At 41.1% G+C, this 16,397-nt stretch overlaps 1 protein-coding gene across 6 annotated transcripts in view; it reads left to right on the top strand.

The window, feature by feature from the left end:
* Positions 1-16,397, top strand: part of PAN3 (poly(A) specific ribonuclease subunit PAN3) — a 163,061-nt gene that overhangs the window by 58,115 nt on the left and 88,549 nt on the right. For 5 of the 6 annotated variants that reach the window (XR_002730987.3, XR_002730986.3, XM_023208742.3 and 2 more), the window contains exon 5: positions 2,208-2,369. The exons of the other annotated variant lie outside the window; for it this stretch is intronic. Coding sequence is in view for 3 of the 5 variants with exons in the window: in XM_023208742.3 (XP_023064510.1) it covers positions 2,208-2,369 (162 nt within the window). In the remaining 2 variants the exon portion in view is untranslated. The remainder of the gene's footprint in view (positions 1-2,207; positions 2,370-16,397) is intronic. 6 annotated transcript variants of the gene reach the window in all.

Raw genomic sequence — 16,397 nt, 5'->3', positions numbered from 1 at the left:
CATGAATCACTAGGGTACATACTTATTCTCATTCACAGAAGTTCCCTCAGTGGCTTTTGTAAAGTATGATAGCAAATAAAAAGAAAAAATGTTCCCTATGCTATAGACATAGAGAATAACTAGATTGGTTCAAGATTGCATAAAGGTGGAAGTATGTTAGTCTCATAAAACTATGTCCACTGGCCTGACGTGGTGGCTCATGCCTGTAACCTCGGCACTTTGGGAGGTGGTGGATGGCTTGAGTCCAGGAGTTCGAGACCAGCCTGGGCAACATGGTGAAACCCCATCTCTACTAAAAATACAAAAATTAGCCTTGCATGGTGGCGCATGCCTGTAATCCTGGCTACTTGGGAGGTTGAGGTGGCAGGGTTGCTTGAGCCCCCGAAGCAGAGGTTGCCACTGAGCTGTGATTGCACCACTGCATTCCAGCCTGGGTGACAGAATGAGACACTGTCTCAGAAAGCAAAAAGAAATAAAACTCTGTCCACTGCCATATTTATTGAGTAGGTAGGCAATCCAGTTACCTTTTTCAGTGCAAGTTTAGTTATTTTTGTCCTTGGTTTTTTTTTGTTTGTTTGTTTTAATTTGAGACAGAGTCTCATTCTGTGGCCTAGGCTGGAGTGCAGTGGCATGATCTTGGCTTATTGCAACCTTTGCCTCCCAGGTTCGAGTGATTTTTCTGCCTCAGTCTGCCGAGTAGCTGAGATTACAGACATATGCCACCAAGCTTGGCTAATTTTTGTACTTCTAGTAAAGATGAGGTTTCACCATGTTGGCTAGGCTGGTCTTGAACTCCTGACCTCAAGTAATCCACCACCTCGGCCTCCCAAAGTGCTGGGATTACAGGCATGAGCCACTGCGCCCGGCCTTGTCCTCTTTAAATCAAAGACTATATAGCAGATGCATACTTGTGGAATGGATAATCTAATTTGCATGGAATAATTCACATAGGCATTGTTTGCAAGACTTTTGAAATTTGAAAATTACGTCTTTTTCAAATTGGTTCTCTTTATACTAGAAAACATAATTAATATATTTGGATATGGTTTTTTTTTTTTTTTTAATAGAGACAGGGTCTTGCAATGCTGCCCAGGCTGTTGTGGAGCTCCTGGGCTCAAGTGATCCTCGTGCCTTAGCCTTCGAAGTGCTGGGATTACAGGCAAGAGCCACCGTGTCTGACCAGCATCTTTTTTTGAAGAAACTTAATTTTAGCTCTTTGTTTCAGCAGTCTTATACCTCATGACAGAGCAATGAGTAAACATATATTTTCTTATTTCAGAGTTTAAATTAGTTACCTTCCCAAGCATGAGTTAGTATTTTCTGAAGGGAAAAAAATACAAATTTTCCTTAAAGATGCAGTGTAGTGTAAATTTGCTGTAATTAAGAGAAGTAAGATGGTGGAAACAATAACTAATTTTCATGAATGAATGTCCTGCTAACCGCTATTAAGATGGTTTATTAATTTTCTTACAATGTTAGGCAAATAATTTATGATTTTATTGAGTAATTTATTCATTATCAATCTGTTCATATTATTGAGATTTAAAAGAGCAGTTAAATTTGTGTTACTGTTTTGTTGTTGTTGTTTTTTAGTCTGAGTGTTTTTTTTTCATTGAATACTTTAGGTTGAATGCCTAGTTAAGATAGAGTGACTTATATTCAAGTCTAATGTGCATAGAATTAAAATTTTTAAAAAATCAATTTATTAGGAATTGACTGCTTTTTAAAAAGTGGATTAGTTCTCAGTTGGAAATAAACTAACAAGATGGGGAGCTGAAAAAGTTGTAGTTTGGTGAACTTTAAAAAAAAATCTATATTTTGTACCCTTGAAACCATTTCTTTGTATTGCAGTGAGAATAGGTAAGTGACAGTAGAGAAAATTTTGCAAAGCATTTTTCTTTGCTGATAAGTTGAATTTCTGTTCATTAAGTAAAGTTGTATACAATCAGATTAAAATGTATTTTTCTAAAAACATCTGTTGCTTTATCTAATATTCTTTAGCCCATTAGGACTGTGGGTTATTTGGCGATGTGGGTTTGATACTGGGGTGGGAGATTGTGGGTGGTGGTAAGGATATTACAAGGAGTGTTTTAGAAACTTGTTTCCTATTCCACCGTTCCCAGTATCCTCTATATGTTAGTCATGTTAGTTTAGATTAGTGTGGGGGTTGTTAGGAGTGGCCTGGTTTCTTTCCTTCTTTTTCCTAGCCAAGGAAGTATCGCCTGGGGATGCTGGAGGAGAGGCTAGTTCCGATGGGATCAAAGGCACGAAAAGCAAAGAACCCTATTGGCTGCCTTGCTGACAGGTGTAAATCAGGAGTACCCATCAATATGGTTTGGTGGAACAGAGTCACAGAAAACAATTTACAGGTAAAAATAATTTTTATTAGACATTTCTTGAAAGTGAATATCTTGGCTGCTTTCGGTGTCTGTTTGGGGTGGTGGGTGTGAAAGGATTGGATGACTTAGCTGATATACTTAGGTAATTTAAAAAATTTCTAATCCGAGTATAAGGTTAGTGACCCCTTAACCAACTAAATGATTTTTTCTTGGTGGCTTTTTGAGCTTTTCCTCTTTGTAGAATATTTTACTTTTTTGTTTGTTTGTTTTTTGTTTTATGAGACAGAGTCTTGCTCTGTGTCCAAGGCTGGAGGGCAGTGACGCCATCTCAGCTCACTGCAACCTCCGCCTCCCAGGTTCAAGATATCGTGCCTCAGCCTCTCAAGTAGCTAGGACTGCAGGTACACACCACCACGCCTGGCTAATTCTTTGTAATTTTATTAGAGATGGAGTCTTGCCGTGTTGGCCAGGCTGGTCTCGAACTCCTGACCTCAGGTGATCTGCCTGCCGTGACCTCTCAAAATGCTGGGATTACAGGCATGAACCACCACTCCTGGCCGATTATTTTACTATTTTTAGTTAAATGTAGTTTTTCCTTTTTCAATTTTATTAATACTTGAGTTCAATTATTTTTAATACCCAAGAGTTATTCAGGATAGGACTACATTCAAGAGTCATATAAGGCCGGGCATGGTGGTGCACGCCTGTAATCCCAGCATTTTGGGAGGCTGGGGGAGGTGTATCACCTGAGGTCAGGAGTTCAAGACCAGCCTGGCCAACATGGTGAAACCCTGTCTCCACAAATATACAAAAGAAAAAAAAATTTTTTTAGCCAGGCTTAGTGACGAGTGCCTGTAATCCCAGTTACTCGGGAGGCCGAGGCAGGAGAATAGCTTGAACCCAGGAGGCGGAGGTTGCAGCAAGCCGAGACTGCACCATTGTACCCACTCCAGCCTGGGCAACAGAGCAGGACTCTGTCTCAAAAAAAAAAAGAGTCATATAAAATTTATTACACAGAGTCAGATTGATTTGGAATCTGAAGAACAAGATGCTTCGTATATTGTCTTTTTTAACATTTTTACTAGGAAACAAAAAGTATATGTAAACAAACTTGTCAAGAGTTGCTCTAAAACTAACTTCAGTAGTATGTTGTCATAGAGTCATTACAAATACATTCCATCTTTGACTCTACCTTTATTGTCAATATTGAATAATGCAAATGAAAATTTATAACTCAGGTAGCTTCTATATAAAATTTTGAAGTACCAACAAAAAGTTTATATGCCATTTTAATATGGATTATAATTGTATTCCCATTTTTGAAAAATTGATAATTATTCTGTAATATAGTTTCATTAACCAAATTTCAATTTAGCCAAAGGTAAAATGTCTTTCCTCCCAAACTTGCATTTAAAATATATCCCGAGGCAAAGCTTATAATCCCACATGTACATACCATACACAGAAAAGATGTAACAAAGGTAACAACTTGGTTTTATTTCTGTTTCCAACCATATATTATAAATAGGTTCCACAGTATTTTGTTCTGTTTAACATTGATACATTAGTAGTATCTGAATTGCCTTGGGCATAGGAATAAATAAATTATTCCAAAAGTAAATATTGTAAAATGTGGTATTTGCTCCAACTGATATTTTGGTAATATTTTCTAAAGATAAGAAAAGGTGGGAGTTTCATGTAACCATATGCTTCAGATTTCATTGGAAAGTTTTGACTATGTCAATTATGAATAACAATATAGTTTTTTTAAACTGAATTTGCTTGTCTTTGATATCAGTAGTGGAGAGATTTTTGATATGGGTTGTTACAATTATTTTTTAGTTTAAAAAAGAAGGTCTGAAAAAAGAAATTGGACTCCAACTATTTAAGAGCAGATACAAGTGAAACCGGAATTACTTGTAGGTTGTGGGGGTGAAATACTTACCAATGCAGAGGTGTAGCCACTCGACCTCTCCACAACTGCCCCCATTATCCTGGTGGCAGTTCTGAGGTACTTTGTTTTTTAGAATAGCTTGAAAAATCTTTAGGTTGGTTATAGTTATGTTTTATTTATAATTAAAATGGTAATAGATTTGCATTAATGTGTGAAATACTGAATTGGTGTTATCTGAATCTTTCAAATACTGTTATTTTATACTTCAGGTAGTTCTTTTCCTTTAAGGAGATAAGGAATGCTATACCCCAAATTTAGAACTTTACAGTGTGTAAAATGCTTCGCTTTACCAGGCACATGTTGAAGTACTGAAAAATACCCATCTCGTCTCCATTACTGTCTGTGTGGATTCCTAAACTGGGGGGTCTGGAATAGTTTATACAAAGCAAAGAGTATGTTGATCCATATTTTTGTATTGGAGTTTTTATCTTTTTCTTGTAAGAGAAAAATAACATAAATCAATTCCATATCATTTTTTTACTTTTGTGTGATTAGAAATTATTTTTAATATCGTTTTGTGTTTTCGACATATATTAGTTGAAAGAATTTTGTCAGGAGCATATTCATCTTTTCCATTCCATTTGTTTCCTTAAATCTTAGGTGCTCTCAATCCTAGGGTCAGAAAAATGTTTTAACATCTTTTATGTAATGTGGCTGTGTTTCTTAAATGGTTGTCTTGTGCCAGGCATTATGCTAAGCTTTTTACATCTATTGTCTTTTGGTATTGCTAATAGCTTATGGGGTAGATGTTACTGCTAGATGAAGAAACATCTTCAGAGAAGCTAAGTAGCTTTAAGGTTAAACAGTTAGTAGAGGAACAGAAATTTGAGTCCATGTTTGTCAGACTCAGAATCTCTTTACTTCTATGTGCTGTAGCTCTAGTAGCTATAGTTGGTTTAATTATCTAACTGGTTAACTGAATTTCTGCAGGACAGCTTTTTTTGAGGATGAGAATGCATCCATATTTGTCTAGACACAGGCTATAACTTACGCATGACGCTGCAGCATTTGTAAGCTCTGTCAGTTTTCTTTGTGCTTCATCTTTTTTCCTCAGTGCCATTTAACTACTTTTCTTTCTGGAACTTTAAACATTTCTTTATGTTCATTTCTTAATCTTGACCTAACATCTTAGTCTTTTTCTGCTTCTGAAAACAAAGGAAAACCAGCAAACCAACTAACAAGAAACTTAACAAAACCTTTGTCCGAGTTTCTGAGCTCTGATGGAATGCAGTCATTCATATTGCATTTATTCTCTTCAGTGCTGGATTTACCACCCATTTACTCTTTAAATGTCTGTAAAGAGTAAATTCCTTACCACCCATTTACTCTTTAAATGTCTGAAAACTGGTGTTACCAAAATTTTATTGAAACGGCTCTCAGAGTTTTCCAGGGATCTCCATAATTGCCAAATCCAGCAGTTTTATTGAGCACTTAATATTGCTGGCTACTTTTTTTTTTTTTTTTTTTTTAATCATGAAACTCTTTCTCTCTCTCTCTCTCTCTCTTTTTTTTTTTTTTCCCTTTTTGAGACAGGGTCTCTCTCTGTCATCCAGGTTGGAGTGCAGTAATGCAATCATGGCTTACCTCATAGTCTTGACCTTCTGTGCTCAAGTGATCCTCCTGTCTCAGTCTCTTGAGTAGCTGGGACTGCAGGCACATATCACCACACCCTAATTTTTTTTTTTTTTTTAACTTTTTGTAAAGATGGGGTCTTACCATGTTGCTCAGGCTAGTCTTGAACTCCTGGGCTCAAGCTATCCTCCTGCCTTGGCCCCCCAAAGTGTTGGGATTACAGGTGTGAACCACTGTACTGGCCATGACATTTCTTTCTCTTTGTACTTTTTAACAAAAAAAAATTTTTTTTAATACAAAACAATTAGCTGGGCGTGGTGGAGTGTGCCTGTAGTCCCAGCTGCTCAGGAGGCTGAGGCAGGAGAATGGCGTGAACCTGGGAGGCAGAGCTTGCAGTGAGCCGAGATTGTGCCACTGCACTCAACCCTGGGCAACAGAACAAGACTCCATCTCAAAATAATAATAGTAATAATATATATATATATATTTTTTTTTAAGAGATGGGGGGGTCTCACTATGTTGCTTAGGTTGATTTCAAACTCCTGGCCTCAAGTGATCCTTCCACCTCAGCCTCCCAAAGTAGTGGGATTATAGGCACAAACAACCACAACTGCCTCTCTTTGGACTTTTCACTCTTTGTTTTGTCCCTGGCTCCTTGTGAGCTCCTGTTCTTGGTTCACTTGTTCTTTGCTTTTTCTTGTATGCCATTGATTCTGAAATGTTACTTTTAGAATTGTCTTATGAGTTCAAGGCCCAGATTTTTTGTGCGTCTGATGTCTTTGCATATGGGTAAATATGCCACTCTCCCTACAACTCTGGAAAGTCTAGAAACATGGTTTGATTTTTGGTTTTCCAGATTTACTGCTTCTCATATATTTCTCTTATACTCCTTCTTCAGTTTATGGTATTATCTTCCCGGTCTCTGAGACTAAATATTCCTTCCCTGTTGTCTCTTTCATTCTACCGCTTACTTTTTTTTCCTCCCCTGGATTACTTTTTTAATCTAACACATATTGTAAGAAGGAAACTACTGTGCTTTGACAAATCATTAATTAAAATAGAATATATTGAACAGTGTACATTTGTTATGGTAAGTCTTTGTAACAATAATCACATATTATCCCCATTTGACAACAGAATTGGGCCTTAGGAAAGCTTAATGCTAGTTGGTGGTAGAGCTGCGATTCTAGCCAAGATCGGTACTAAATTTTGAGATTTTTCTGCTGTATTATCTGCCTCTAATTCTTCCTTTTTAAAAGTCTATAGTATCTTACCCCTCATTCCTTTTTAATAAATACTGAGATTGTTTATTCCTTACACATAAACAGCTTCTGAATAATTTTTGTCAATTGTTTTAGGATTTAATCTTTTCTACCTATCTGGGTCTGTCTCTTCATATCCATCCACATATGCTACATCCTAACCATATGAGATCTTTTATATTACATAAAATGTAAAATACATTGTCAGTTCTCTGAACCATTGTTAACTGAGCCTGAAAAACAAATCTTCCTTCTTTTTCCTTTAAGAGATGGCTCAAATACTACTTTCTCTGGGATTACTTGTCCACACAGCAGGCAGGATGGAATATATATATGTACACACACACACACACAATTTGTTTAACTTTACTATTCCCAATGTATTTGGTGTTTAACAGTTATTTCATTCTGTTTTGTATTAAATTTGTTTGCCTGTTTGTCTTTTTCTACTGGATGGTAAATATTTGAGGTTAAGCATGTGTTTATTTCTGTATCCTGAAGGTATTAGGTTGGTGAAAAAGTAATTGCAGTTTTGCCATTACTTTTAATGCAAAAACCACAAATAATTTTGCACCAACCCAGTATTTTACTGTTTTTCAGTGCTACTGTTTAATTTTCTTTCTTTCTTTCTTACTTTTTTTTCCCCCCAGACAGGGTCTCGCTCTGTTGCCCAGGCTGGAGTGCAGTGGTGCAATCTTGGCTCACTGCAACCTCTGCCTCACAGGCTCAAGCGATGCTCCCTCTTCAGCCTCCCAAGTAGCTGGGACCACAGGTGTGTGCCACCATGCCTGGCTATTTATTTATTTATTTATTTTTGGTAGGGACGGCGTTTCACCATGTTATCCAGGCTGTTCTTGAACTCCTGGCCTCCCAAAGTGCTGGGATTACAGGTGTGAGTGGCCATGCCTGACCTTAATTTTCTTTTATTGGATAATATGTGTAATTTTGTGGTAATTTATTTTAAGACTTTTCTATATCATTTATTTATTTATTGAGATAGGGCCTCACTCTGTTACCCAAGCAGGAGTGCAGTGGTGTCCTCATGGCCCACTGCAGCCTCTACCTCCTGGGCTTAAGCAGTTTTCCCACTTTAGCTTCCCAAGTAGCTGGGACTACAGGTATGTGCCACCGTGCCCAGCCAGGTTTTCTTTGTATTTTTTGTAGAGACAGGGTTTTGCCATATTGCCCAGGCTGGTCTTGAACTACTGGACTCAAGCAACCCACTCGCCTCAGCCTCCCAAAATGCTGAGATTACAGGTGTGAGCCACCACACTGGGTCTGGGTTTTCTGTATTTAAAAAAATTAATCATAGACTTTTTGGAGCTCATAGCCACCATATGTTACCACTGCTTAGTTTTAATGTCACACAACTGATTTCGTACATAGGATAATTACTTATTTTGAATATTAGAGCTCTTCCATCTTTAAAAAAAATAGTTTAACGTTATCCAAGTGTTCTTGCTATTTTTCAATCTTTTAAGCCTTGTGATAGACTTAATTACCTCTTGATAGTGTTGTTTAATGAGAAAGCATCTCTGCTTTGTGGGTTTTTTTTTTTGAGACAGAGTCTTGCTCTGTTGCCAGGCTGGAGTGCAGTGGTGTGATCTCGGCTCACTGCATCCTCCGCCTTCCAGGTTCAAGTGATTCTCTTGCTTCAGCTTCCTGAGTAGCTGAGACTACAGGCTCACGGCACCACGCCCAGATGATTTTTGTATTTTTAATAGAGATGGGGTTTCACCATGTTGGCCAGGATGGTCTCAATCTCTCAATCTCTTGACCTCGTTATCCGCCCGCCTCAGCCTCCCAAAGTGCTGGGATGACAGGCGTGAGCGACCACGCCCAACCAGCTTCTCTGTTTTATATTTTTTTCATCATCTCAGCCCAGATGCCAAGCAGATGGTGAATGGAAGATCACGTGAGACACCACATCAAAAACACTTCATTTCACCTAAGTGCAAATTCACTTCGATCTTTCCTTTAGTCTTTGCCTAGGATGTTTACCCATCACTGGATGATTACCCATCACTTTACCTGGCCAATCTGTATGTGAATTCAAGATTTTTTATTTGTTCTATGACCACATAGTTCAAATGCCATGCTTAGGGTTGAAATATTTTATAACCTGTCCTACAGAATTGTTGTGAGGATTCAAATTTCCAAGCACATAATAGATACTAAATAAATGTCCATTGTCCAGTTTTACCTTCTCAGCTTATCTCCTAAAGTTGGTGTTTGTTTATGTGTGTTTAGAGTGCAGCCTGAAGTTATATTCATATGTGCTTAAATCATGGTGTGTGTAGAATGAGGCAGTGACACTGCTGTCTTTTAACGGCTCACATTTAAATGGTAACTCACTTGAATGTTTTGAAAAATAAATGCTTTTTTGACCGGGTTTCACCATGTTAGCCGGTATGGTCTCGATCTCCTGACCTCGTGATCTGCCCACCTTGGCCTCCCAGAGTGCTGGCATTACAGGAGTGAGCCACCGCACCTGGCCTTTGATAACTCATTCTTGTAATCCCAGCACTTTGGGAGGCTGAGACCGGAGGATTCACTTGAGCCCTGAAGTTCAAGACCAACCTGGACAACTTAATGTGTTTTTTCCTGTGATTTTACATTTCAACTTGAATGAAAAGGTCTGGGAAATGTATGATTTTGTAAATGTCTCATAGTATCGCAGGTTAAGTGACACGTTAAATAAAATCACGCTAGTTTTGTCTCAGACTTTTAAAAATTGTGTGGTTGCGAATCATAAATTATAATATTACTGTTGTTTTAGCTTATTCCATGAAGTGATACAATTGAATAAGAACTGTTGGACTGTGGATGTGTTAGGGGATCCATTTGATTTCATTGTCTCCTTGTCAGCATCTCTTTTGATGCTACTTTTTTCCCCTTGTGTGATTAAATGGCATTTCTTGTAAGAAGTGTTTAATTATAAGAATGCACACATTAACATCTCTTGGCCTATAAATTCTCGTGTGAATTCTAGTTGCTTGTTACTGCTTCTTTTAAGATCTCGGGGGCGGGGGGGTGGTTTGGAAACTCACTGGATTTACTTCCGTCTTTACTCACTGGGTTTTGGTATTACCTCAGGTGATTTGTAACGTCTTAGGCCCCAGGAAATGGGATAGTGTAGGCTTTTGATTCAATGGATTGGACTTTGTAAAGGTGAAGCTTCAAGCTGTCTACATAGGGTGCCTGGAGACTTTGAAGAGTTACAGAGCTATGGTGCAGCTGCAGTGGCCTTTCTATAAATCTATTGCTTTCTGTACACCCATCTTACCCTGGACCTCCTCTTCTCTCTAGCTGATACTCTAAATCTTTAATATTCTCAGACCTACTCAACCCTTACTCTATCACTTTAGGGTAATGACTTTGTATTCTTAAGAGAAGGGAGAATAAAGGTCATTAGGAATTCATTGTGGTTCTGTCTACTGTGACAAAGTTTAAACATTTAAAAAAGAATGAAGTGTGGGCTGGGTGTGTTAACTTACTCTTTTTTTTTTTTTTCCAGCTCTGTCACCCAGGCTGGAGTGCAGTGGCGCGATCTCGGCTCACTGCAAACTCCACCTCCTGGGTCCACGCCATTCTCCTGCATCAGCCTTCCGAGTAGCTGGAACTATAGGCGCCCGCCACCACGCCCGACTAATTTCGTTTTTGTATTTTTAGTGGAGACGGGGTTTCACCATGTTAGCCGGTATGGTCTCGATCTCCTGACCTCGTGATCTGCCCACCTTGGCCTCCCAGAGTGCTGGCATTACAGGAGTGAGCCACCGCACCTGGCCTTTGATAACTCATTCTTGTAATCCCAGCACTTTGGGAGGCTGAGACGGGAGGATTCACTTGAGCCCTGAAGTTCAAGACCAACCTGGGCAACATAGTGAGACCCCTGTCTCTACAAAACAAAAAATAATAATTAACTGGGTGTGGTGACGTGTGCTTGTAGTCTCAGCTATTCAGGAGGCAGAGGCAAGAGAATCCCATGAATTTGAGGCTGCAGTGAAATATGATTGCATTGTTGCACTCCAGTCTGGGTAACAGAGCAAGACCCTCTTAAAAAACGAAAACGAAAAAAACCTTGTTTCTAAAAAAGAAAAAAAAAAAGAAAGAAAGAATTGCCTCATGTATCAACTTTCTGCCTATCTACATTTTCATTAATATTCTTATTTTTCCTCCTGTGTCAGACAAATGGTGTTTGTTACATGCTGAAAGCCATCTTTATTTTTTCCACCAACTTGTTCTTTCATGTGTCTCTTTTTCAATACAATCTGTTTCTCTATGTTGGTTACATACTCTTAACTTATAAACATTCCATGTTTAAATCTTTTCTGACACTTGATGAACCCCAGAACAAAGAATGCTCTATGAGGAAAAGATTCTTTGGTCAGTACATTTGGAAAACTCTGGGATACAATTTGGGAAATGGTTTCTATTATTGTGGTGTCTACTTTTTCACCTTTTGTTCATCACTTAATTCCCAGTATTTTCCCTTTCCTTTTCACTATTCTATTGAAACGGTTTTTTTTTTTTTTTTTTGAGACGGAGTTTCGCATTGTATTACTCAGGCTGGAGTGCAGTGGTTCAATCTTGGCATACTGCATCGTCTGCCTCCCAGTTTCAAGCAATTCTCCTATCTCAGTCTCCCGAGTAGCTGGGACCATAGGCTGTGCCACCACACCCGGCTAATTTTGTATATTTAGTAGAGATAGGGTTTTGCCATGTTGTCCAGGCTGGTCTCGAACTCCTGACCTCAGGTGATCCACCTGCCTCAGCCACCAAAGTACTGGAATTACAGGCATGAGCCACTGTGCCCAGCCCCTGACTTGCGAAATTAACGACATTCCTCTTACTCGCCCTCTGCTACAATTGACAGTTGATGATTCCTCTTTTTTTGAAACTGTTATTCTCTTAGCTCTTAGATTGTTATTAGTGGTTTTTTGTTTGTTTGTTTGTTTTAAGACTTCTTGGCCTTTGTCCTGCCATCAGGAACTCTCCCAGGCTCTGTCATTGACTCTTTTTTATTTTACCCTTCATAGTGCTCTTTGTAATCTCACATGTCTTCAATACTTCAGCTCCTCCCTAGTCACATTTGACTCCTGGATACTTTTTTCCCCTGCTAGTCCTCTGCGCTCATTCTATTATGTTTCTGGTTTCTTCTGAGCATCTTCATCTCCATGATATAGGACTTAAAACTCAGCCTGTCTAAAATGAACACCAAGTTAGGGTTCCTCCCCTTCTGACAGAGGCAGGGCGGGTTCCTGTAAAAAATAAAAATGAATGAATAAAAAGTAAAATGAACACCATATATTTTCCTTCAAACCTGTTTTTCATTCACACACACCTGTAGGCACTCACTTATTCACAACTACATGCCACTATATATCTTGGTTTTTGATATCATTCAGCATCTAACTTGTGAGCTCTTTTTGACCCCTCACTTCCTTACCTGCCATATCTTTCAGCTACTGAGATCTGTTGCTGGTTTGAAATTATTTTTACTCTGTTAACTGAGTTATAATGTAGGGTACGCCTTTAATTCTTGCTTGGATTATTATATTGTGGTCTGTTAGCTGGTTTCCTGCTTCTAGTTGTTTTTTTCAAGCAACTACCTGATTGTCTGATTTTGCCTCTCATCCTTGTCATTGGGGGAAAAAAAGGTCAAAATCCCTTACGAAGGCATCCAAGCTGCCTCTTGCTCTTGTTCCTGTTTATTGCTGCATGCCTACAGAACTGTTTGCAGCACCATGCAAGTACCACAAAGAGTTCCGTGTTCTTCTTGCTTCTCCTATGACTATTCTCTTTGAACATTCACCTTGCTTGATGAACCCTTCCTTCTGTCTTGACTTAGACTTGTCTTTTAAGATTCCATTCACGCATATGGTCTTATGGCCTAATTAGACAGCATTAGGTGTTTGCTCCCTTTGTCCTAGCACTTACCAGATTCTAATTATTCATTTATAGAACTCATCACATAAGCTAATATCATATACTGATATGGCACATTGTAGATAATATATATCTTTTGATACATGGATGTTCAGAGTTTTTGAGAGTGTAGAATTGGGTTCAGGATACATTGTATACCTGTGAAATGTCAGCGTGAACTTGTAGAACACAGTGTCTATGTTATACGTCTTTCTTCCTCACAGTGCCTAGCACAGTGCCTTTCACAGTGTGTTTTATATATTAGGTATTCAAATAATTGAATGGATGGACCTGGATTATTGATTAGCTGGATGATTATTTGGCCTAATGTGTTCCTGAAATGTAACGCTTTACGTATTGTCGTAAATTTTCCCTCGGTACAGTTTCATGAAATAAAATATCAATGTGGAAAACATTTGTGATTTGTTTTTCTAAGACCACCAGAGTGGGCACAAAAGAACCAGCGAGTAGGCAAGGCTAAAAGCAAAACTGCAAATTTATTCTTTGGTCATCTAGCTTCAGGGACCGGAGCCGGGGGGTGGGGGCGGGGTGGAGTTTCTAATACAGTCCCGACAAGAGTGGGGGCTGAGAAAGCCCGCCCCGGGCGCATCTGCTGGGAGTGACTTTTCTAGGAGTGGAAGGGCAATAGGCCGGGCACGGGCATGTCGAGGGAGGGGGGGGCTCCGCAGGTGCCACCAGGTAAATCTTGGTCTCCTCGGATTGACATCACCTGGTGCATGCCTGATTAATCTTCACCTTCCCGGGCGTCAGCTGCATTCTCGCACACACGGGAAGAGTTGGTGGTGAAGAAGAACCCGGAAGTGAACCATCCTGCCTCCGTTCGTCCAAACAGTCCAACCTTTTATTGATAATAGTGATAAAGGGGCGCCGTGGTCTGTCTGGCTACTTCCTGCTGTTAAGGGGCGTTGTTAAGGTCGGGGCCCATGGTTGGTATTTGGACGTATGGATGAAGAATAAAATAAGGCACAGTATTAGTATAGGAATGAGGAATGGAAGCATTTGTTGGAATATGGGCAAAACCCAGAAGGATGGTCCTGGCAAGGTTGGGGAGTATGAGATAGTTAAGAAAATTTAGTAAGTTTGAGGTGAGTGGGGGAAAGCCAAACTGATTTCCACTGATTGCTTTCGGTAGGGGCCCTTTTTAGTTGGGAATGAGGAATGAGTGCGCAAAGTACTTGGTGGCCAGGCAGCAATTAAGGATTGGAGTTTTTCGTGGAGTGGATGGCTTTCCACTTACTCCTACTACAGAGATATTGGATGGAAGGCTAGGTCCAGAGAAGGACGGCAAAACAGAATAGGTAGCCTCGCTGTTGATTAAAAAATTGTCTTACCCGCTACCAGGAGAGTTACCCGCGGCTTGGCGAGGGTGATGGGGGTCCCCGAGTCTCGGCACCTTCAGTTGTCATCGTCGTCCAGATGTAGGAGCTGGAAGGAGCTCCCAGGATCCTGGGAAAGGGGGTCACGTAGAGGCGCGGCACCTGTTCTCAGGGTGGGGCAATCAGACTTCCAGTTTCCTCCCTGCTGGCAAGCAGGGCAGGGGGTTGCTGGTGGACGAGGGTTAGGACATTCACTGGCCTAATGTCCTGATGCCTTGCACTTATAGCAAGGCTGCGTTGGGGCTCGGGGACCTTGCGGACACCTGTTGGCATAGTGTCCTGCCTTGCCGCACTTATAGCAGGCAGGCTCCTTTTGTAGCTTTGGAGTCTGCGGGGTGTGTGCTCTCTGGTCTGGGGTTACGACTGGGCTGTAAAGCCGCTGCTAGGAGCTGTAACTTCTGTTCAAGGCAAGCCTGCCGTCTCCTCTCTGGAGTTATAGACCTTAAGGGCTAATTTAACTAGGTCTTGTATTGGTGTCTGAGGACCATTCTCTACCTTTTGAAGTTTTTTACGAATGTCAGGAGCTGATTGAGAAATGAAATAAGACTCCAAAATAGTGGCCCCTGTGGGGGAGGCCAGATCTAACCGGGTATATTTGGTTAGAACCTCAGTCAGTTTAGGGTAGAGGCTAGGATAACCTGGAGGTCATGCCAAGTTAAGTCATAGGCCTGACAAAGGTGTCTAAATTCCTTTATGTATATGGTAGGATTAGCTGAGAAATCACCTAAACGCTTCTCAATTTTGGAAAGATTGGCCAATGAAGAAGGGACATGTACTCTGACTACCCCCTCCGCCCCAGCCGCCTCTCGCAAAGGTGCTAACACTGTAGGAGGGTGTGGGCAGAGATAGGGGACTCAAGACAGCCAGTTGGGGGCCCCAAAGGAGGCATGGGACCGAGTGGATTACTAGTAGATAAGGAGGAGGAAGGAGGAGTCTGGATGGGGGGAGGAGGAGGAGTCTGGGCAGGAAGGGAGGGGGTGGAGAGAAGGAGGAGTATAGGGACGAGAGCTTAAGGCCCAAAAGCCTTGTACGTAATTAATTTCGGACCACTTTCCTAGCCGCTGGCAGAAATTGCTGAGGTCGATCACGCCACAGTGGAAAGGAAAATTAACCGCTTCCTCCTAAGGTCTTGTTCAAGCTGTAAGGTTTTTAAATTGGCTAGGAGGCACCCTAAGGGGGTGCTCTTTAGAAATTTGGACTGGGGGGGTTTCCCGTTTGTTTCCTCTTTACCGACACACAATGGACACAATGGAAATGGAAGTGGATCTCTGCCTGGCTTCAAAGCGTCCTTTGGAACCAGCAGAGACAGACTGGAGGCTCTTGAAGCCAAAGTGGAGATTACCTTCAGGCGGACGTCTCCGTCCTGAACGGGTCTCCCAAGCCACTTGGTGGCTCAAAATGGACCTCGGACCTGCGCAGGATTTCTGGCCGAGGGAGGTAAAGAGGAGACAAGGGCACTTACCCCAGAGAGGCCGTGAGAGTGAGGGAAGCAGGTCTCAGGTCCTGGTCCGTCTGCGGCGTGGGAGCAGGAGGAGGTTCCTCAATCCCTAGAGGCCTGAGGAGGGGACTCCTCCCGGGTTTCGGCACCAACCGATTTGTTTTTCTAAGACCACCAGAGTGGGCACAAAAGAACCAGCGAGTAGGCAAGGCTAAAAGCAAAACTGCAAATTTATTCTTTGGTCATCTAGCTTCAGGGACCGGAGCCGGGGGGTGGGGGCGGGGTGGAGTTTCTAATACAGTCCCGACAAGAGTGGGGGCTGAGAAAGCCCGCCCCGGGCGCATCTGCTGGGAGTGACTTTTCTAGGAGTGGAAGGGCAATAGGCGGGGCACGGGCATGTCGGGGGAGGGGGGGCTCCGCAGGTGCCACCAGGTAAATCTTGGTCTCCTCAGATTGACATCACCTGGTGCATGCCTGATTAATCTTTACCTTCCCGGGCGTCAGCTG

This window comes from Piliocolobus tephrosceles, chromosome X (genome assembly GCF_002776525.5).
Source record: "Piliocolobus tephrosceles isolate RC106 chromosome X, ASM277652v3, whole genome shotgun sequence".
Lineage (NCBI taxonomy): Eukaryota > Metazoa > Chordata > Mammalia > Primates > Cercopithecidae > Piliocolobus > Piliocolobus tephrosceles.
The sequence above is the reverse complement of the archived record's forward strand: the minus strand, read 5'-3'. Positions and strand labels throughout refer to the sequence as shown.